Consider the following 24,162-nt stretch of genomic DNA (forward strand, 5'->3'; position numbering starts at 1 on the left):
GGGGAGAAAAGAAAAGATTCTATCTTAATCATCAATCATTAAGGATGCCCACCACCCAGGACGTGACCTCGTCTCAATACTATCATCAGGAAGGAAGTACTGTACAGGAACCCAAAGGCACATTGAACATTTCGCCCAGGATCGCATGCATTATCTTGAGTCAACATGCCATGAAGGACTGATCAAATGTCTTAATAAAGTCTATGTAGTAAACATCCACTGCTTTACCCTCCTTTGTTATCTTCTAAAAAAAACTCAATCGTAAGGTGTGACCTGCCTTTTACAAAGCCATGCTGTCTGTCCCCAACTGGGCCATGCTTTTTCCAAATATACACAAATCCTCAGTAGCTTCACCAATAGCTTCCTTACCACATATGTGAGGTCCCTGGCCTATAACTGCCTGGATTATCCCTACTTCCTTTCTTGAACAGAGCCACAACACTTGCTACTCTCCAGTCCTCGAGGACTTTGCCTGTTACTACAGAGGACACAAAGTCCTAGCAGTCTCCTCACTTTTCTCATCTTTATGATTTGAGTCTCCTCACTTGTTTCTTTCAATATTCTGGGATATGTGCCATTATGCCCTGGGGTCGACTTACCCACCTTAATGCTTTTCAGAAAGCCCAGCACCACCTCCTCAGTCCAAAAATGTAGCAGCACATTAGCATGTCCCACTCTGGCTTAACCTTTATGCAGACATCTCGAGGGCAAGTACCAATAAACTCATTTAATATCTCAGCTACCTGCTCAACTCCAAGCACAAATTCTTTCTTTTATCCTTCAGCGAATCTAATGAGTCCTTAGTTATCATTCTTTTCTTAATGCAAAGATAAAATGCCTCGGAATTCTACTTAATACTGGTTGCCAAGGACATTTCATGGCCCCTAATCACCTAGTTCAGCATTTTCCTGCTATCTATATATTCCAGACAGGCCCAGTCTGATTTTAGTTTTCTAAATCATGACTATGTTTTTTTTATTCCCAGACTAAATTTCAAATCAAAGTAACTTCACTATCAAAGTACATACGTTACTTGAGATTCATTTTATGACCTCTCTGATCATCCAAGGCTCCCTTGTTTACCATTCTTATCCTTACCAGAATATGCTGATTCTTTAGTCCAATCAGCTGGTTGTTAAACAACTCCATGTTGGACATGGCCTTCTGCAACAGCACCTGTTCCCAATCAGTGTGCCTTATCATGTCATAATTTGCCCCCCTCCCCAATTTAGTACTTTCCTGCAAGATCTGAATTTATTCTTTACTCATAACTATATTAAACATAATGAGTTGTAGTCACTATATCAAAATGTTCACTTGGCCTGGCTCATTCCCCAACAACAGGTGCAGTGTGTTTTCTTCTCTAGGTGGACTCTCCACAAACTGTTTCAAGCACTGAAAAATGCTGCCCTATCTAAGCTTCTGTAGGAGTGACCCCGAGCTTCCTGTTGGTGAATTCTCCAATCCACTCTGACCCATCATCTGTGGTCTCCTGTGGTGTTACAATGGAGCATAATAAGTTTGAGGAACAACAACTCATCTTCCCTCTGGGCACATTGCAGCTTTCTGGACTCGATACTGAATTCCACAATTTTAGGGAACTTGTTTTCTCAGTCTATATGAGCTTCCCATCTATGACACTGGCTCACCTGTTAAATTTTTTTAATTTATAGAAATGGAGGACGAGCCCAGCCTGAGCAATGCATTTGCACTTCTTGCTTTGCATTTCACAACCCTGGCATTCTTTTATGTTCATGTTCTCTCTCTCTTCCCATTTTTCCCCATGCTCACCCCAGTGTTACTTTCAGTCATCTCCCCTTCCCTACCCTCCCAGCAGCGTAACAAACACAAGAGATTCTACAGATGCTGGAAATCCAGAGCAACGCACACAAATGCTGGAGGAGCTCAGCAGGTCAGGGGAGGATGTCATTTATTCCTCTCCAAAGATGCTGCCTGACCTGCTGAGCTCCTCCATCATTTGACGTGTGTTGCAGCAGCTTAAAACATGGCTCCTCCATAGAGAGTTAGGCGCACCAAGTTCCTGGGAATTCATATCACGGGTGACCTCACCTGGTTCCTCAGTATCAGCTCCTGAATAGGAAAGCACAGCAGCATCTCCACACCCTGAAGAGATTGAGGCAAGCCAGGTTCCCCCCACCTACCCCATCTTAACTGAACTTTACAGGAGCACCATTGAGAGCTTCCTGACAAGCTGCATCTCCATCTGATACGTGAGCAGCAGAGCACTGGACTGGAGGTGCCTACAAGGGACTGTGAGAAAGGCTGAGAGAATCATAGGGGTTTTCCTACCATCCACTGGGGGCATTTATCAGCAGTGCTACAAATGCAGGGCACTTAGTATTATCGAGGATCCCACCCTTCCATCCAACATCCCCTTTGACTTCCTACCATCAGGCCGAAGACTCTGATGCAGCAAGACAAGAACAATCAAGATGGGAAACAGCTTCTTCTCTCAGGCCATTCAGCTTCTGAACTTCCTGCAGCATCACATTCAAAGCGTCATCGGATAATTTATACTGTACCCTACAAGATTTAATTTATGCACTTTGCTCATCTAAGTGCAATTCATTCGGAGATTTTATTCTTACTTCCCCAAGTTATTGTGTGTTGTGTACTACAGAGCTTTACACCCTAGTCTGGAGAAACATCGTCTCATTTGGTGGTATTAACGTACACAGTTAAATGACAAAAAACTTGACTTGTTTTCTTCCCAGTTTTGGCAAACCTGAAATCATTTCTCTTCCCACAAAAGCAGCCTGGCCAATGAACTTCAGTACTGCTTTTTCTTTAAATTTCAAGTTTCTAAAAAAATTTCCTCCTCTCATTTCCCTAAGTACTTAAAACTTCTCTCACACATCCATTAGCTCCCCTCAGAGATTTCTCAGAGCTGTTAATCCTCAAAAGGAATAATTTATAATAACTACTTAACAAATCGATGTGGGAAGAAACCAAAGCACCCGGGTGAAAGCCACAGAGAAAAGGGACAAAATTCCACACCATCTTCCTGCCCAGTCTCCAAATTCATAATTGAATACAGACTCTTTGAGCTATGAGCCAGCAGCACTGACCATTGTCTCACCCATTATCCTACAAAGCAAGGCCTTACAAAGGACTGCAAGGACTTCTGAGGGGATCATGGGTGGGGGGGGGGGGTTGCTCTCCCACCCACCCGAGATAGTTATCAGGAGTGCTGTGTACGCAAGGCCCTTAGCATTGTCAAGGATCCCTCCTATCTGTCCCCTACCATCAGGCAGGAGGTACCGTAGCTTTAGGACAAGGAGTGTGAGGATGGACAGCAGCTTCTTCCCCCAAGCTGTGAGCCTATGGAACTCCCTCCACCGCCCAGGTGTTATCACGTATAAAGTGCCAGTAGTGTTATATGGCTTATTTTTCAAACTTGAGTCATAAATGCACCTTACGTTAAATATCAAATCTGGAATATATTTTATTATTTGTTAATTACTTACGTGTTGTGTGTGAGCTACAAGTACTGTGTTGTACATCTTGGTCCGGAGGAACATTGTTTCATTTGGTAGTATACATATATACAGTTAATCATCAATAAACTTGGAACAATACTTTAAAAGATAGACCTCCCTCCCTTTTCATACAATTTTAAATCCAGTACTGTAATAGGAAACCATCTTCAACCTTACCTCCCACTGCAGACCTCTGATGCCCAAAAATATTCCTCTCAACTTCCACAGTAAACTGGCATCACCCAAAGAAAATACTTCTCTTTCAACGCCAAGACTAAATCAATTTAAAGCGACTCAACTGTGTGACAGGAGAAGAAGAATGCATCTCTTACCTCCCACGGTGGACTTGTAATGCTTGCTGAAGCTGTCATTAGTATAACGGTGCACCAGTGAGGTTTTGCCCACTGCACTGTCGCCGATGACAAGCACCTTGAACAGATAGTCCTTGGACATGGTGGGTCGCACAGCGGACAACAGGGGCTCCGGCTGACTCCGGAGCAAAGCAGTGGAGGGGAGGAAGGGTGTGCAGGCTGGCTGGCAAGGGAGACTCGCTGAGAGTAAGTTTCTGAAGGAGGGAAATGGAGGAGAGCTTCACTAAGAGTGGGCGAGTTTCTGAAGGAGGGAGGTGCACTGTGAGTGGGTGAGTTTCTTACGGAGGGAGGGAGACTCACTGAGGGAAAGGAAACTGACTGAGTAGGGATGGAGGAATAGAATTGAGGGAGGGGACAGAAAACACTGAGGGATGAGTTTAACACTAACAGAGGGACAAAGAAACTTGCAGAGGGATGGTGGTAGATACTGCGGGAGGGAGAGACAGAGACACTGAGGGACAGAGGGAGGAGACACTGATGGAGGAGGGGAACTCGCTGAGGGATTGGGGAGTCACTTCTGCCTCACCAAGGGGTGGTCAAGGGCCTCGCCCCTCACAACACATCCACCGCCTGCCGTCTCAGCGCTCTGCCCCGCCGCCGCACACTAAGCAATGATGGAGCCCGGTGCGAGCGAGTCCGCCACCTGCTGCAACCGCCCCTTCTCCACCCTCATCCTCCCCATTTTGCGAATTTTCCGCTCACTGGGTCACATGACGCCGATTACGGCGCCGCATGCTGGGAATTGAGGTTTTATATTAAAACCTTAGCGGCGATGCCCCTGCCTAATGTACCTTTGGGAGTTGTAGTTCAGTACGGAGAAGCTTGGAGGACCAGCGGAAAAGTGAACTACAATTCCCAGAATGCCGCTCTCTCACAGCACGCCCCCCGCCCTCCTTTTGAGGTTCAAGGATAAGTGGTCTGTATCCCATTCTAGTGCTGGGGTGTATAGTGCAGTAAGGTACAAAGATATAACGATCATTGTAAGGGCAAGAGTCTATTTTCATCATTCTAGGGATCTGTTCAATCGTCTTAAACAGTTCAAAGTACATTTATTATCATTGTACATTTATGGCATCATATACTACCCTGGGATTCATTTTCTTGCAGACAATTACAAAGAAATACAATAGAATCCATGAGAAAATACACACAAAGATTGACAGCAACCAATGAGCAAACGAGGACAAACTGCAAATACAAAAATATAGTAATTAATAATACTGAGAACATAAGTTGCAGAGTCATATAACCATATAACAATTACAGCACAGAAACAGGCCATCCCGGCCCTTCTAGTCGGTGCTGAATGCTTACTCTCACCTAGTCCCACTGACCTGCACTCAACCCATAACCCTCCATTCCTTTCCTGTCCATATACCTATCCATTTTTTTAAAATGACAAAATCGAACCTGCCTCTACCACTTCTACTGGAAGCTTGTTCCACACAGCTACCACTCTCTGAGTAAAGTAGTTCTCCCTCGTGTTACCCCTAAACTTTTGCCCCTTAACTCTCAATTCATGTCCTCTTGTTTGAATCTCCCCTACTCTCAATGGAGAAATCCTATCCACGTCAACTCTGTCTATCCCCCTCATAATTTTAAATACCTCTATCAAGTCCCCCCTCAACCTTCTATGCTCCAAAGAATAAAGACCTAACTTGTTCAACCTTTCTCTGTAACTTAGGTGCTGAAACCCAGGTAACATTCTAGTAAATCTCCTCTGTACTCTCTCTATTTTGTTGACATCTTTCCTATAATTCGGTGACCAGAACTGTACACAATTGTACAAGACAGCAGTCCTTGAAAGTGGTATCATAGAATGTGTTCAATGTTGTGGTGAGTGAAGTTGTCCAGACTGGTTCAGGAGACTGATGGTTGAAGAGCAGTAACTACTCCTGATCATAAGACCATAAGACAAAGGAGCAGAAGTCGGCCATTCGGCCCATCAAGTCTGCTCCGCCATTTTATCATGAGCTGATCCATTCTCCCATTTAGTCCCACTCCCCACCTTCTCACCATAACCTTTGATGCCCTGGCTACTCAGATATCTATCAATCTCTGCCTTAAATACACCCAATAACTTCACTGCTGCCCATGGCGACAAATTCCACAGATTCACCACCTGATCCTGGTGGTGTAGGACCTAAGGCTCCTGTACCTCGTTCCCAAATATAGCAGCAAGAAGAGAGCATGCCGGAGGCCCCTTGATGATGGATGTTGCTTTCTTGTGGCAGTGTTCTTTGTGAATGTACTCAATGGTGGGGAGCACTTTTGCTGTGAGATGGACTGGGCTGTCTCTACTACTTTTTATAGGCTTTTCTGCTCTTGGTTATTGGTGTTTCCGTACCAGGCCATGATGCAACCAATCAAGAAACTTGTTTATCGAAGTTTGTCAAAGCTTCCAAAGGCATCCTGAACCTGTGCAAACTTCTGAGAAAGTAGAGGCATTGCCGTGCCTTCTTTGAAATGGCACTTGCGTCCTGGTATAACACCCAGGAATTTAAAATTACAGTGGGGGCACAAGCTGTCCGGTGGGACATGTGTTAAGGTGGTGCTGGTGAGACCAATGTGGGTACCACAAATTCTGCCACTGTTGGGGCAGAAGCTGCTGGTTGATGGATAGATTGGAAGTGGAATTGGTTTATTGTTGCATATGTACTGAGGTACAGTGGCAAAAAACCTTGTCTTTTGTACTGTTCATACAATTCCAATCATTATTGGAATTAGTAAATTGAACCATTCCCCTCTGTGAATGGATGGCTCCTCTGTAAAAGAGAGTTCGTGCACCAAGTTCCCGGGAGTTCACATCGCGGATGATCTCACCTGGTCCCTTAATATCACCACGCTGAACAAGAAGGCACAGCAGTGTCTCCACTTCCTACAGAGATTGAGGAAAGCGAGGTTTCCCCCTCCCCCCATCATAACGGTATTTTATAGAAGACCATGTGAGAGCATCCCGACAAGTTGCATCTCCGTCTGGTATGGGAGCAGCCGAGCATCGGACTGGAAGTCCCCGCAAAGGACTGTGAGAATGGCCGAGAAGATCATAGGGGTTTGCCTACCACCCAGTGGGGCCACCTGCCAGGAGCGCTACACACACAGAACCCTTAGTGTTATTAAGGATGCCACCCATCCACCCAGCATTCTCTCTGACATTCTACCATCAGGCAGGACACTCCGATACATAAAGACAAGAGCTGTCAGGATGGGAATCAGTTTCTTCTCTCAGACCATTAGGCTTCTGAACTCCCTGCTGCATCACATCAAAGTGTCACTGGTTAATCTGTTCTGTTCCTTATAATATTTAATTTATGCACTTTATTTATGTGTAATCCATCTGTAGATTTCATCCTCACTTCCATAAGTTATTATGTGTGTTATGTGTACTACAGTGTTTTACACCGTGGTTCAGAGAAACATTGTCTCATTTGATGGTATACATGTATATAGTTACATGACAATAAACTTGACAACTTGTTTTATTATTGACACATGTACTGGGGCCTTCCAAGAGGACCACAACCTTGATGTGGTTTGGAGGCTTGCGTGCCTCGAAGACCCAGTGAGCTATGTTGGCTGGAGTCAGGGCTCTATACTTTGGCTGTTGGTGGGGTCACCCGTGCCAAACAGGTCAAAGGGTAGAGGCCAGGGTATTGTCCAGTGTTGGGGGTTCAGATCAGGACTAACTGGTAAAACAAAGTTGTTACAGAAACAGCAATGAGGAATCCTTCTACATCTGAGTGATGATGGTATTCCTGAGTCACCACCCGGGACTTGCATGACTGATAGTAGTGAAAACCGAGAGGAAGCCCTGAACGTCGCCACAGATGGAGGACCTTCATTGCCACTCTAAACACCAGTGGTGTAATGGGTAGTAAGTAAGTTTCATTGGGATACAGTAACAAATTTGTCTTGTATATTGTTCATACAGATCAATTCATTACAGCGTGCATCAAGGTAGTACAAGTTTGAGAGGGAAAATAAATCAGCTATGATCGATTGGTTTGTTGCCTTTAGGCACATTGGGTGGCATTTTTGCCATTTTCATAGCATTTTACTGCTTTTTTACAAGGCAAGTTGTTAGCTCGATGCTCAACCCAGTAAGGATGGAAAGCATGCAAGGGTCCAGCTGGATTCGAACTCTGAACCATTTGCTTTGAAGTCCCTTGCCGATGCCACTACACCACTGGCCAGCCAATGATTGAATGGTGGAACAGATTCAATGGGCTGAATGGCCTAATTCTGCTCCTATGTCTTATGGTATCTATCATTTTGCATAACTGATCAAAACGGAAGACACATCTCTTTAAAATCTACGAAGGATTCAGACGCTGCAGGGCACGCATGTGTAGGGCCACCACATCACACCATTACCTAATGGAAAACATACTCGAGCTCTAATCCAAGTAGTGCACTGCTGCTCGACAATTACAAATGGCACGTTTGGCGAATTACTCACTGTGACCATCTGTTTGGTGAAAAGGTGCAATATGAGTGTCTTACTAACAGGAGAGTGCTCTGAAAAGCAACCCTGTGCAGTGTGATCTTCTTGCTGTTATTATCCAACTCCACTCAACCCCCTCAAACAGAGTAGCACAATCAGCAAAGGAAACAGTACCCATGTACCCATTTTAAAATTGCAGCTTGTTCAAAACAGCAAGGACGTTGTCATATTTCTTCAACATTTATTCCTCAATGGCACCAGATTATCCATTCATTCAGAGGTCTACATTGGTCGGGGTCGACCACGGATCTTGCGTTCTAGCTGTCTGAATACACAAGCCAGGGCAGTACAATATGGAGAGCAAGTTGTTGCCCATGTAGCAAGCTCCCCCTCTCCTCACAACTGCTGAATCCACAGGAACAGCAGAGACCAATACAGTTTGGCACCCAACACAGCATCATAGGAGTTGCCGGTCAGTGTTGAACTCAACATAGGACTGCCTTAGGGACTCCAGTTCTGGATTTTTCCCTCAGTGTTTACTCCCGAAGCCTCTTCCGTGAGTGGGTATAGACGCAAGGCAGCAGAGGTTTGAGACCAGAGTTTTCTTTTCCCTAGATGAGCTGCCAACCACAGCTGAAGAGCCCCATCTGCTCAAAGTAATGGGTTTTAAGGAACTAGTAACCTGCCTTTTCCCCTTCTCCTGTCAGTAGAAATGGCTCCACTGGGCCTAGTAACTAAGACAGACGTGAAGGCCAAGAGCTGGACATGGTTGTCAGAAGCTATTTGAGATGCACGCCATTGGGAGCATTTAATAGGGGGTGGGAGCTTATCCCCACTACCACCCCTGGCCATGACAATCTTAAGGAACCATCCACTCTTTACTTTGCTCTTTTAGGAGGCAGCCATTCAGACTAGAGAGAATAAAGGCGAGCTTTACTTGTCATATGCATATCGAAACATACAGTAAAATGCATCATTGTGTCAAATCAACTCAGCAAGGGTTATTCTGGGCAGCTTGCAATTGTTGGCACGCTTCCAGCGCCAACATAGCATGCTCACAATGCACTAACCTTAACCTGTACGCCTTTTTGGAATGTGGGAGGAAACCAGAACACCGAGAGGAAACCCATGTAGTCATGGGGAGAACATAGAACTCCTTACAGACAACAGCAGGAATTGAACTCCGATCTTACAGCTGGTGTTGTGCCAACCATTATGCTACCGCACTGCCCTGTAACAATTCCCTTCTGTGTTACAAATGAGGCTGCACATAGAACGTTCCAAACTCCAGGATCCAATGGCTCCAACAGCTTGGAATCTCCACGTTCCAGTTCCTAAAGCTTTCCCCATAAATCTGTAAGTAATTCCTCTGTGTCTGTCCAACTTCCTTTTGACTGCTGCAGCTCAGGGCGTCAGAGTTCGGAGTTCAATTCCAGTGCTGTCTGGAAGGAGTTTGTACGTCCTCCCTGTGACCGCAAGGGTTTCCCCCCCAGACGCTCTGGTTTCCTCCCAAATTCCAAAGACATGCTGGTTCATAAGTAAATTGTTCATTGTAAATTGCCTTGTGATTAGGTGAGGGTTAAATAGGTGGGTTGCTGGGCAGTGTGGCTCATTAGGCCAGAAGGGCCTGTTCCATGAGGACAGGAGAAAGAGAAAGGAAGAGGAAGAGAGATGAAGACAGAAAGAGACAGTCGGCTCCAGATCGTAATCACTCTACTGATTAATTTCTCCACATTCCTTTTATAACTTTTGGCTTTTACTTTAAATGTTTCTTCTTATCCTTAAATCAGATACCACTTGTAGTTGTGAAGCTGTCGCCAATGCTTGAATCTGACTGAATCAGTTAAGATGAACAGAAATTACTGCCTTTTTAAATGCACAAAAGAGCAGGGGTGTGATGCACAATTTGTCATCAACTGTTTGAAGTGTTTGTGTGACGGTTTGCAAGTTTTGAAAACTTAGAATATTTTGGATTGCTCAGGCAGGGGTAATCGACTTTAAACTCTCTGCACAGACGCTGTCCAACCCGATGAATGTTTTCAGCATACTTTCATTGCTGTGAATCAGCGCTCCAACCTCGTTCACCTAACTCCTCACCCAATGCTGCCAAATGGTCTAAATGAATTGGCAATGTGCTTGTAGAAACTCGGGCTTTCAGAGATGGTCATTTTTAAGGCATCATGAAGACGCCCACAGATCAATAAAAGATTTCCAGTAATCAAAATAGAAAACAGCCCAAGAAAAACTCTACTTGGATTCCTTAATGATACAGAAACATATTGTATGATTACCTTTGATAGTACTGAATCAGAGATTAAAACTCAGCACCATACTGAAGCAGGGAGGAAAGTAGAGTGTGCCAATACTTGTGGCTGCCCCCAGCACATCTTTAGGTTATACCAGCTTTTGGTGCATTTAACTGTATGTTTTGTGCTGCAAGTGTGAATGCGAGTAATGAAAAGCAGAACTAATAGGAGTTGGTCATTGTATGACATTTTATTTTAGCAAATACAGACTCCCCAGGATGTTCACAACATCTTGGCAATTTAGAATATAAATATTCATTTTAGACATACTCTGCAGGAAACTGGGTCAGAAGACTGAGTACATCAGGTTTGGATCTGGACAAATTTCCATTCACAGTACAAGAATGAAGTTAGAATAGAACACATCTGGTCATAATACAATATTGTTGTTAGGATGCACTTTTGTTTTGCATTTTAGATCACATTCCACAATAAAAATAGCAAGTGCACAAAAAAACCCCTATAACTGTTCAGTTAAATACTGATAACTTGAGGAGAGTTAATCTTCAACCTGCTCCACAATTGCACAGATTCATTATTTTTGAACATTTTTGACATGGGGGCGGGGATGGAAAGCAAGTTCTATGCAGTTGTCCTGATCTTCTTCATCTTGGGCTGAAAAGTTACCACGGACGACCAGGGGTTTCACAGAGTTAAGTTGGCCATTTTCTCCCATAATACAGCAGTCAAAGAGCCAAGGAGAGAAAATGGCCCAAAACAATTCTAAAATATATTCTGGTCTTGCAAAATAAAATAATTAAACCCTTCATAAAATCATTTGATCTAGAATGTGCATTTAATATACAGATTCAATTATTTAATAAATTCATTAACAGTTATCAAAATATTTATATACTGTTACAGGTCACTCCTTTTTCATTATAGACAGTTGCAGTGCTCTTTGGGGAAGGAGATGCTATTGCTGTGATTTTGTTTTGTAACTTTTTAAAAAGATATATGTGACATGTGCAAATTTCAGCAATAATAAATCTGTTCCGAAAATGAGAAATCAACTGTTATGATTTAATGCATCTTAACCATTCAAGAGGGAGCTGTCCAGGTCAAATAGGATCTAGGACTAACATATGCACGGATAATAAGATTGATTTCAAAGGCCAACATAATGGAGTACAGCTGAACGAATCAGCCGGCATCTTCCAACAATGAACAGAAGCAGAAACTACACTCAGCAGCCACTTTATAAGGGTACACCTGTTTAATGCAAATATATAATCAGCCAATCACAGGGCAGCAACTTAATGCATGAACACATGCAGACATGGCCAAGAGGCTCAGTTGCTGTTCAGGCCAACATCAGAATGGGTAAGAAATGTGATCTAAGTGACTTTGTGTGGAATGATTGTTGGTGCCAGACGGGGTGGTTTGAGTGTCACAGAAACTGCTGATCTCCTGGGATTTTCACACACAGGAGTCTAGTGTTTAGAGAATGGTGTGAAAAAAAAAATCCAGTTCTGTGGGCAAAGAGGTCAGGGGAGAATAGCCAGATTGGTTCAAGCTGACAGCAACTCAAATCACCATGCGTTGTGTGTGCAGAAGAACATTTCTGAATACACAACACGTCAAACCTTGAAGTGGATGGGCTACAGCAGCAGAAGCTGTTCCAAAGTGTACCCAATAAAGTGGCCACCAAGTATATTTTGACCATTGGGTTGAAGAGGGAGCTGTCCGGGCCCAACAGGATCTTGGACTGAAATGTACAGGGGATCATTAGATAGATTTCAATGACCCATCTAATGGAGTGCAGCTGAGAAAACCCAACAATGATGATAGGAAGCAGGAACTATATCAGAAGATGCTCTCAGCAGCATGGCAAGTCCATAAGACATAGGAACAGAATTAAGCCATTGGCCCATCCAGGGCTGGGGTGTGGGTGTTAAAGAGTGGGTGGGGGGGGGGGGAGTTTAGGATCCAAATACTGCACATCAAAGTGATTATAAATTAATCCACAGGAAACTTCAGGAGTCTCTGCACAAGTATTGGAAGAGAACAATTTTGGAGGGATGTGGAGGGTGGCACAGTAGGCAGACCAGTCTCCTATGCTGCAAGATGGTACGACTGAAAAAACTTTGGAGAATCTAATTTGAGGAATGACAGGCACCATTCCGAGCCCAGTGCAAATAGCCAGCAGAAATATTTACGGCTTGTGTTAACCTGTCTGAGGATGGACACATCACTGTGAAGAAGCCAGTGAATCTGTCAGCAACATTTATAATCACGTCAGAATCAGACAAGCAATTAAGATCAATAGAAGTTGTTGCCTTTTAAAAAAAATAAAAGTGCAAAGGATATGACAGAAATAATTTCATTAATTGTTTGAAGTTATTGTGTGAAAGTTTCCAATTTTGAAAACTTTTGAGTATTTTGGAGTGGTCACACAAGGGTGATTGAGCTTAACCTCTCTGCACAGATGCTGCCCAACCTGATGGGTCTTTCCCACATTATGTGTTCCGCATCTCAATTCCGCCATTGTTCATTTTTTCTCTTCTATCCCAAGATCTATTTACATCTGTCAGATTAATCCAAGCTACGATTAACTGGTCTCAGACAGCGTATATTTAATAATTAGTTTCCATCTGAACAGATTTTTGTTCTCTTCATTTTTTCTGAGAACCCACTCGCTTGCCTTCTCACTTCTGATGAAAAGTCATAGATCTAAAATATTGTCTCTCTCTCTCTCTCTGTATCTCCCTCTCCCTCGCTCAGCAACCCATCTGATCTGCTGAGCGTTTCCAGCATTCCATTTGATTTCAAGTTTCCAGCATTTACAATACATAAACGAGAAAATCTGCAGAGGCTGGAAATCTGAGCAACACACACACACACACATGAAGTGTTGGAGGAACTCAGCAGGCCAGGAAGCATCTACAGAAAAGAGTACAGTCGATGCTTCGGGCCGAGAATACACAACTTCAGTATCATTTTGGCAGCAACCTTTCACAGTGTGAGGTCCAGATGGTCAAGACAATCAGCCAGCAGAGATGAGAGAGGAGCAGCAAAAAACAGAAAAAAAGATTAACTTCCTTCATGATTCAAGGGCAGTTGCAACCCTGATACATGAACTGATGAACATAAAGGTCCAGGGACATTGATGATAGAGCCAACCATTCCACCATCTTGTCCAAAAATCTCCAGATTAACCATTCAGAAATGAATGCAACAACGGGACAGGGCCAGCCGGCTCCTCAAGCTCACCCCAACGTTCAGTATGACTGTGGCAGATCTAACCCAGCTCCTTATTTGTAGCAGATGCCCATAGACCAAAGCAACATGGCAGATTCTCACACACAGCAGTGGATCAGGCAGCATCTGTGGAAGGGAACAGGACTGAAGATCCTTCACCTGGACTCTAGAGCTCCAGATTCCAATCTCACGTCCTCATAGATCTACATCCCCTGATCTTTGGAAAGACCTATCCATGACTTCTTTCAATACCTTCAGTGATTGAGTCTCCACAGCCCCCGCATTCCAGAGCTTCACCAACCTCTGAGCGAAAAAGACAGGAGAAATTGTAAAGAGCTGGACTTCTACTCTCTGATGTGCGTGCAAAATAGTACCAGCTGCCTATTGTACTTGGCTCATGAAATTCGGCTCGACTGAATTCAGAAGGAGTGAACTTCACAAGTGCATTACAGTGCCTCACCACTGTGTTGTACCCACTGCTTAGCACAGGTGACTGAAGATGAATTTCTGTGTTTGAAACTCCATGAATTTTCAGTAACGCAAGGCCACCACCACATGCTAAACACTCTTTTGCAATAATCTTTGGGAGCTGTAAGGAAAAAAAAGTGCAATATAGAGAAGTGTACAAAAGGATGCTTGATGGATTCCCTGTGACTGATCTGTCTACGCGCATTTTCTATCAGAGACTGAGATGCATGGTTTAAAAGTTTCGAGCAGCTCTGATGAAACACACTTTTGGTCAACTGAGATTCATTAAAAACCATTTACCGTACTGGTTCAACAGACCACTATGCACAGTCACTAGCCAAGGACAGTTAACTGAGAATTTCAGTTTGTCTTGAGAAACCAGTCAGTTTGTGGTACAATATCTTGTGACCAATATACCTATTTTACAGTTGAATGATTTCAGTATTTAGACAGTTTAAGAAGTTTTCTTTTTAAAAAAAAAATCAAGGACCTCACAGTGAGTGCATGTGACAATGTGTTGTGAAAATCACTAGGGGAAACCACTACACTCAATCGAGTTTGCTCAGCTAGTGCTGTAGCCTGTAGATGCTTTACCAATGATCTTTGTTAAAACAGAGGGTCACTTTGCAACTTTGTAGTACACTAACTTAATCTGTGTTAGCAGTATGGTATAAACTGGCACTTGTGAGAACCGTTATCAAGTGGCTACTCAGAGACTTTACCCCAGAGTGTAAATGGCTAATAAGATAGGGCATAACTTTGGGTGGTGGGGTGGAGATACGTTTTCATGAAAGGAGGTGTAAAGGCACTCCTTCCCTCCACTAGCCTGCAGGTCACCCTTGGGCAAGGTGTAGCACCTGCTTAGCCCCCCGATCAGGGTCACGCGAAACCATGGGAGCAGGTGGTGGATGGTCGTACGAGCAGCTGGTGCAGATCACAAGCTCTGGTTTATGTGACCACTGACACCAGGCAGACAATCTCTGAAGAGTATTGATAATGGCTGGGGTCACCCATCTTGTAAAGACACTGCCCAGAAGGCAATGGCAAACCACTTCTGTAGAAAAATTTGCCAAGAACAATCATGGTCACCAACATCATACGACACGAGGCATGATGATGATAATTTTACTGCGATGGGAGGAAAGTAGATGGCAGAGGTAAATTGTTTTTTTTATATACTGTATACACAGAGCGGTGGATGAGTGGAACACCCTGCCGGGGTAGTAGGTAGAGGCAGATACATTAGGGACATTTAATAAAACTCTAAGTTAGGCACAAGAATGATAAGAAAAATGGAGGCTACATTGTAGAGAAGGGTTAGATAGATCTTAGTGTATGTTAAAAGGTTGGCACAACATTGTGGGCTGAAGGGCCTGTGCTGTGCTGTAGAGTTTTATGCTCCATGAAGCAAAATTATTTTCCATTAACAATGATAGCTACAATTCTGGCTTCAGGCAGATGTTCATATCTTATAGGGCACTTTTTGGTTTAATGCCAAAACGTTGAGTCATTCCAGAATAAAATATATTGTCCTAAAGTTCTACATCTAGACAAGATCCAAGAGTCCAGCCCAGTGAGGGGTGTTAAGTGATCTGAAGAAGAATAATCACTTTGGTGACTGCATTCGCCGTCACTGTTCTGAGCTGACCTCTGTTTCCTTACTCGAGTCCCGGCCTGCAGGGGGGCCAATTCCGTTCTGCACCTATGTTACTGGGTTGGGTGAATTTCCAAAGAGAGTGGAAAGATCCAAAAGTGGCGCGGGTATTCAGAGGGAGTTTGCCTCTGCATTCTGACACCAGACTTATGTTGGAAAATAGTCAGAAATAGATTCTAAGTGTTACCTACATCAAATCTGGCAGCTCCTACCAAACAAGAGGCAACAAAAATTAATGATATAGGCATTTATCTGTATATTTATATCTAGATCTGTAGATATAGATATAAATGATACATCATAGAGGATCTTTCTCCCCACATCTAGCAATGTAGATGAAGCGAATTTGCACAATGCACAACACTGATCATGCTCGTGAATTCATAATCGTCCCATGAATTAGAAAAAAAAAGTGTAAAATAGACTTTCCACCCTGTTACACCAGAATATCCCCTCGCAGATTTTCAACTGTCAGCAGGTTCCCTCGGGAAGACTGTTCTGTGTATGTCAGGGAAGAAAAAAAAACCGGCATGTACTTAATGTCCAAATAACCGGCTACAACTCCTTGCACGATAAAAATATTAACCAATGTTAACTTGAATTAGCAGCTTCCAGTTCTGAAGTCAGTGTCCTCTTTACCATGCTGCAGAATCCAGTTTTAACAAATACAGCAGGGATTTAATTTATGACCTTTCTTGGTCAAAGCACTATTTGCAGTCTATTTAGGTATATCCATTGGTTGTTGCAATGGGCTGTACAAGAAACAGTCTCCATAGTGTAAAATTTCATTAAAAGTTATCTTCATTGAATTGCACTTGCTGATTCTACTCCACCCCCACCTATTTCATTGGGGGTGGGGGTGGGGGGGGTCGACAGGAGGAGGCTTCCATTTTAATCACCGACATCTGTATCTCGATCTCCGATCAACCAGAGGATATGGAAGCTGAGTGCAAGGAAGCCCGTCCCCAGCAGGTCACCCAGCGCTGTCAGGTAAGGAATAGAGAAGTTATCGGGATCCATGCCCCGTCCCCACATCCAGTGGATCATCCAGTCAGCGACGTACAGCAGGATCAGCACCTGTGTCGCAGCAGAGAATAAAATCACTATCTCGGTACATGTGAGAATAAAAACCAATTCCAAAAAAAAAACCACACACACACACACACACAAACTGTTTCAGTACAGCAAGGGTTCCCAATCTTTATTATGTTGTAGCCCCCTAGCATTAACAAAGGGGTCCGTGGACCCTGGGTTGGGAACCTCTGCAGTAGACATTAGATTTCAAAACACATAAAAGAGAATTATAAACATAGGAGATGCTGGGAAACCAGAGTAAGCACACAAAATACTGGAAGAACTCAGCAAGTCAGGCAGTATCTGTGGAAAGGAACTAAGAGTTGATGTTTTGTGCTAAAACCCTTCATCAGGACTTGTCATCAGTCCTCAGATCTTATGAAGGATGTCGGCCTGAAACATAGACTCTATTTTTTTTTTCCATGGATGCTGCCTGACCTGCATTTCTTAGGTAGACGGTGGCCAAAGATTTTCACCGAATCAAGGTGTACAACCAGACTGGAGAATCAAAGTCCCACTTTGATAACTTTTAACTCAAAAATTTACAGTGGAGTAGCTCGAGGTAACACCAATACCAGTCCGAATTAGCTTTGCAGAATTCTAATTTGGAGTAAAAACAGCGAGAACGCATTTTGAATTTCGGTAAGGAACATACTTGCAGTAGAGCAGCCATCATGTAGAATGCGATAAATATAGGTGTGAGTGTCGTGTGTCCCCCTTGCATGGAATTGATGATATATAAAAAGACCAAGTGTCCAGGTACAACAAGAAGAAACAACACCCGAGACGACCTTGAATTTAAATCTGCAAAAGAAGATACAAATGCTTATTCTTTCCAGCAGGCCATACAGAGAATTCAGTACAGGGCAATCACAATACTGATCGTGGACAAAATTCAGATTTATTACGACTGACATATTTTGTGAAACACGTTGTTCTGCAGCAGTGGCACAGTGCAAGGCAGAGAAATTACTACGGGTCACAAAATAAATGTATCGTTCAGGTGATGAATAATGAGGTTGTATTTGTGGACCACTCAGAAAACTGACTGTGTAGAGGAAGAAGCTGTTCTTAGATCAGGTCAAAATCAAATCAAGTTTAATTATCGTTCAGCCATACTTGGACACAGCCGAACGAGACAGTGTTCCTCTGGGGCCAAGGTGTAGAACATACACAGCACGTTCAAAACAGAGTGCACAGAAAAACAGTAACGCAAGAAAACACATATCTAGTCCAAGACCCTGAGCAACGTTAGTGTGGGCCTTCAGGCTTCTGTACCTCTTTCCGATGGTAATAAATGAAGGGAGATTCAGTCGATCTGTCAGAGAAACCTACACCCTGCCATCACAAAACCTATTGACTGAAGAATCCCACAAGATTTTCATTTCATTTGCTGACTAAGAGATTACTTCTGCTACACAACTGCTCAGGCAGCCTGGCATCAGTTCAAACCTTGTCGTTCTGCAGCTGCAAGTTATAAGGAGTTCAAATTCACCTTTTATTGATCGGATGTACAGTAAACCATACAGTGAAATGTGCCATTTGTGTCAATGACCTACCCAGTCTGAGGACTGTGCTGGGGACAGTCCACGAGTGTTACCAAGCTTCCCATGCCAACAGAGCGTGGCCACAACTTAGCAACTCTAACAACTCGGCTTTCGGAATGGGGATGAAACCAGAATGCCCAAAGGAAATCCACATGGTCACAGGGAGAATTCCCAACTCCTGCCAGACACCAGCAGGAATTAAGTCCCAATCAGTGATTGCTGGCCCATTTTTCATTCATGAAAGGCTAACACATCCAAAGTTTCCTCTTATTAACATGTATTGTAGGTTACCTTGCACTATAGCAGTGACATTCACTTATTGAATCTAAAGGCCAAGGAAACATCAGCATTTAGGACTCTAGAACTGAAATGGTGACTGAGGAAAGTGGAAGAGACAATACAACTGAGAAATTGTTTGCACTTTGTTTATTAGTAAACAGGAGAACTGAAAAAAAATGCTGGGACTGTTTTCTTTGGAACAGAAAAAGCTGAGGGAAAACCTGATCAAGGTTTACAACATTGAGATGCATAGCTGGGGTTGTTAGTAGAAAAGATTTCCCCTCTGGCAGAGGGGGTCTAACATTAGAGGACAGAGATGCAAGGCTGGAGTGAAGGGTGTAAACACAAAGTCTGCAGGTGCTGGAAGCCCAAAGTAACACACGCAAGATGCGGGAAGAACTCGTGTCGGGCAGCATCTATGGAAAGGAATAAACAGTCGACATTTTGGGCTGACACCCTCCTTCAGGTTGCTACAACAGGAGTGTGCGGAGAGCATCTCTGGTAACATAACCTGTTGAACCTTGAAGTGGATGGGCTACAGCAGAAGACCACGCTAAGTTGCAAGGTGTACCTAATAAAGTGGCCACTGAGTGCAAGTCAAGAGAAAGGTTACAGCCAGCCAACATTATGAAACGGATAGCCTCGCTGACAAGATGGCCGACAGGGTCCTGAACAGTCTGGTTCCGTCCAAAACAGCTGCTGGAGACAAGTACGGAAACACAGATAAGCAGACGTGACCATTTGCCAACAGTGGTTAGAAATTTCAACAGGAAGGTGAGGTTTATTAGTTTTTCAACAGGAAGACGAGTTAAAAACCTAAACAGAAATATGGATATGTTGCTACAAGATTGATTATTTGGGCAAGAATTTTGTGGGTTGATCTACTGAGAAGATTTATTTCAGTGTTTGAGACTTATTTGGATTTTAATGCCATGATATTACTGCTGTTTATGTCAAAAAACAGGAATAGGATCCAAAGACAAGAAACTGCAGGGAATTATTATCTTCATTTGTTTGGTTTTGTGGTTGCTGGCTCTTTTGTAAGAAAGAACAAGGTGGGGGAGTGGTTTATAAAAACTCCACAAGAAATGGCACACTGAAGGAATTGAATTGTCATAAGTTAAAGTGAACTTGTTCTAGTTAATTACGTTTTAAAGTTTTAGGCTTGGTGTAGTTATGTTGTCACCCACAGCCAGAAGGTTCTAGTCCTGTTCCAGTGACTTAAGGACAAAGTCTAGCTGACAATTGCATAGTCCTGATGATGTGTGGCCTTATGAATGAGACATTAAATTAGATCCCCGTGACATCTTTGGTGGATGTTAATAATACCATAGAGCTGAGCACTCCCCAGTGACTGGGCAGAATTTCCCTTTCAATTAATTCTCAAAAACAGACTAATCTGGTCATTATTAAAAAGGCTCTTAGATGGGCAGCTAAATTATAGAAAAATGGAGGGCTATGTGGGAGGGAAGGGCTGATCTGTGAGGTTAAAGGTACAACACAACATCATGGGGCCTGTACTGTGCAGTTATGTTCTACGTGGTTCATCTTATGGCTGTGAGGGACTACAGTGTGCATGCATACAATGCATTTCCCCAATACAGGAGCAACCATTTCAAAAGTACATAATTGGCTATCAATAACAGGGGTGTGAGTCAACAAAACTGCAGGTACTGGGAATCTCAAAACTCTGGAAACACTCGACAGGTCTGGTCTTTTCTGTGGGGAGAGAAATGGATTCACTATTTCAGGTCAGAAACCCTTCGTGGGAACACTGACGGAAGGTCTCAGAGGCCCACATGAAATGCTCCCCCCACCTCACCCCAAATCTAGTCTCTAATTTTAGGCTCCCCTATGCTGGGGGGTGGGGTAAGTGACAGGCTGATACAAGTAGGAGTGCACCATTTACAAAGCACCTTGGATGGGTACACAAAGATGTGGGGCTTGAGAGATACGGTCCAAACACAGGAAACTGGAACTTGTTGGGGTGGCATGGACTGATTGGGCCGAAGGGCCTGTATCAATGCCAGATTGCTTCTTCGAAGATCATTTTGTCATGAAGAGGCTTGTGAGTTCCTGAGAGCAATGCTGACTGGAGCCAATCAGCTGGCAGGGTCACCAATGGTGGGGGGGGGGGGGGGTAGGTCAAGGGGATGGTTCTAGACAAAGAGCGATCCAACAAAGACCCCGACTGTGGAGCTGGCAGAAGATGACAACTCATTACAGTGCCAGTGAAGGCGGAGGAACGCTACAGCAATGAAGGCTCTCTAATTGTCTTGCATCCCATTCCACCGAGCGGTGGCTGCCTGTGCATCAGTCTCCATTAAGACATTCTCCATTAAAGGAATGACCCCTCAGGAGAACATCAAACTCACTTTAAGTGATCGTACTACGACTACAACTGTGACTGTGTACCCCATCAATACCCCTCATGATCTCCCCCTGCACCATCACCGACCCAACAACATTTTCCAGTTGTGTGGTTGACCACCAGCAGCTCCAAGGTTTCATGCTTAAAGACATCATGAGCCAGACTAAGAATAATTATACCAACATCATAACCAAGAAATTTTCTCCTTCAAAATACCAATAGAGTTCTTTACTTCTACAACCATTTAAACTCAGCCTTGGCTCCATCACATCAGTATTGGTTGAAAGAGATTGATTGCTTTTTATTACCCAACTTTTATATGAGTAATTAAATTCCAAACTTCTGGGCAAATTTACAAACTCAGGATTTTACAGAGGAACCAAAACTGTTCACCGTTGTCACTTTGTGGTCCCGATGGCAATTTTGGAACTTCCCCTAGAGTTTCACAGGGAAATCCCAAATCCTGTAGTTACCAATAGTTTGTGACAGTCATCCTATAACTAATGATTCTGTGCTTCTTCCTCAGAGTTCAGAAAGATGAACTGTTTCTTTCTTGTTCTCTTTTGAAAATAACCAAACTCTTTCTCAAATCCTTTTCACTTTTCAGGTCACAAGTTGCCACAGAAAAAATGCATCTCTAGTTCTTGTATAAAAAACAGCCTGAACTTGTTTATTCTGTACTGCTGCCCTGGGTAAAAAGCACTGGCTGTCCTCTCTTTCAAAGTTCAAAGTAAATTTTATTATCAAAGTACATATATGCCACCATATACAACCCTGAGATTCATTTCCTGCGGGCATACTCAACAAATCTATAGAACAGTAACAGGATCAATGGAAGATCAACCAGAGCACAGAAGACAACAAACTGTGCAAATGCAAATATAAATAAATAGCAAATAATGAGAACATGAGATAATGAAACAGATTGTTTAATGGAAGATCAATGGATGGGCAAGTGAGTGTAGTTATTCCCTTTTGTTCAAGAGCCTAATGGTTGAGCAGTACTAACTGTTCTTCAACCTGAGGCTCTTGTACCTTCTACCTGATGGCAGCAGCAAGAAAAGAGCATGGCCGGGTGGTGAGAATCACTGATGATGGATGCTGCTTTCCTACCAGAGTGTTTCATGCAGATGTGCTCAAAGGTTGAGAGGGCTTTACCCATGTACTGGGCCGTATCCACTACTTTTTGTGGGACTTTCCATTCAAAGGCATTGGTGTTTCCATACCAGGCTGTGATGTAGCAAGTGAGTATACTCTGCACTATACATCTATAGAAGTTAGTCTCTTATCATCTTATACACCTCATCATCTTATACTATAGGAGGGAAACCCAGGTGATTGGCAGTGGAGCTGGTTCTTGGATCAGAAAGGACAAATTACAGAGATACAAGCTGGGAAATGTGGCAACCTCTCAATGTCAGCAAGACCAAGGAGGAGGAAACCAGGTCAATGAGCCAGTCCTCATCGGGGGATCAGACGGGTAGCAGCACAAAGGCCGAGTTCAAATGGTTGAAGTAGTAAAGAACTCTATTGGTATTTGAAGGAGAAAGATTCTTGATCATGATGTTGGTATAATTATTTTTAACCTGGTGGAGAGGGTCAACAACTTTAAATTCCTCGGTGTTATCATTTCAGAGGACTTGTAACTTCAATTATGAAGAAAGCAAGACAGCACCTCTTCTTCCTCAGGAGTTTGCGAAGATTCAGCATCTAAATCTTTGACAAACTTCTATAGATGTGTGGTGAAGAGTATATTGAGTGGCTGCATCACAGCCTGGTATGGAAACACCACTGCTTGGAATGGAAAATCCTACAAAAAATAGCGGATAGAGCCCAGTCCCTCATGGGTAATGCCCTCTGCATCACTGAGCACACTTACACAGAAAGCAGCATTCATCATTAGGAACCCCACCACCCAGGTCATGCTGTCTTCTCGCAGTGCCATTAGGAAAGCGGTACAGGAGCCTCAGGACTCACTCCACCAGGCTCAGGAACATTACCCCTCAATCATCAGGCTCTTGAACCAAAAGGGGATAACTTCACTCAATTTCACTAGCCCTATCACTGAACCGTTCCCACAACCTCTTCAAGGACTGTTCATTACCTAGAACATAGAAATTTACAGCACATTAGAGGCCCTTCAGCCCACAATGTTGTGCCAAACATGTAACCTACTCTAGAAACTGCCTAGAATTTCCCTAGTGCATAGCCCTCTATTTTTCTAAACTCTATGTACCCATCTAAGAGGCTCTTAAAAGACCCTATGGTATCCACTTCCACCACTGTCGCTGGCAGTGCATTCCACACACCCGCCACTCTCTGACATCCCCTTGGTACCCATTTCCAAGCACCTTAACACTATGCCCCCTCATGTTATCCATTTCAGCCCTGGGAAAAAGCTTCTGGCTATCCACATGATCAATGCTCCTCATCATCTTACATACCTCTATCAGGTCACCACGCATCTTCCGTCACTCCAAGGAGAAAAGGCCAAGTACACTCAGCCTATTCTCATAAGGTACACCCTCCAATCCAGGCAACATCCTTGTAAATCTCCTCCACACTCTCTCTCCATAGCATCCACATCCTTCCTGTAGTGAGGTGACCAGAACTGAACGCTCTACTCCAATTGGGGTCTGACCAAGGTCTTGTATAGCTGTAACATTACCTCTCGGCTTTTGAACTCAATCCCATGATTGATGAATACCAACACACCATACGCCTTCTTAACACTGTCAACCTGCGCAGCGGCTTTGAGTGTCCAATCGACATGGACCCCAAAATCTCTGAGATCCTCCGCACTGTCAAGAGTCTTACCATTTATATTATATTCTGTATTTAAAATTTGACCTACCAAAATGAACCACTTGACACTTATCAGGGTTGAAGTCCATCTGCTGCTTCTCAGCCCAGTTCTGCATCCTTTCGATGTCCCACTGTAACCTCT

The 24,162-nt window shown here is 43.6% G+C and overlaps 2 protein-coding genes across 4 annotated transcripts in view; both read right to left on the reverse strand.

The window, feature by feature from the left end:
* Positions 1 to 4,639, reverse strand: part of LOC140717310 (ras-related protein Rab-7L1-like) — a 32,988-nt gene extending 28,349 nt beyond the window's left edge. Inside the window, exons 1-2 of the mRNA XM_073030775.1 lie at positions 4,398 to 4,639; positions 3,833 to 4,065 (exon numbers count right to left, since the gene is read on the reverse strand). Coding sequence (XP_072886876.1) covers positions 3,833 to 3,953 — 121 coding nt within the window. The 5' untranslated portion in view covers positions 3,954 to 4,065; positions 4,398 to 4,639. The remainder of the gene's footprint in view (positions 1 to 3,832; positions 4,066 to 4,397) is intronic.
* A 6,153-nt stretch (positions 4,640 to 10,792) lies between these two features.
* Positions 10,793 to 24,162, reverse strand: part of LOC140717312 (solute carrier family 41 member 1-like) — a 70,140-nt gene continuing 56,770 nt past the window's right edge. For all 3 annotated transcript variants that reach the window (XM_073030780.1, XM_073030777.1, XM_073030779.1), the window contains exons 10-11: positions 17,674 to 17,822; positions 10,793 to 17,021 (exon numbers count right to left, since the gene is read on the reverse strand). In XM_073030780.1, coding sequence (XP_072886881.1) covers positions 16,836 to 17,021; positions 17,674 to 17,822 — 335 coding nt within the window. In that variant the 3' untranslated portion in view covers positions 10,793 to 16,835. The remainder of the gene's footprint in view (positions 17,022 to 17,673; positions 17,823 to 24,162) is intronic.

This window comes from Hemitrygon akajei, chromosome 27 (genome assembly GCF_048418815.1).
Source record: "Hemitrygon akajei chromosome 27, sHemAka1.3, whole genome shotgun sequence".
In the NCBI taxonomy this organism is placed as follows: Eukaryota; Metazoa; Chordata; class Chondrichthyes; order Myliobatiformes; family Dasyatidae; genus Hemitrygon; species Hemitrygon akajei.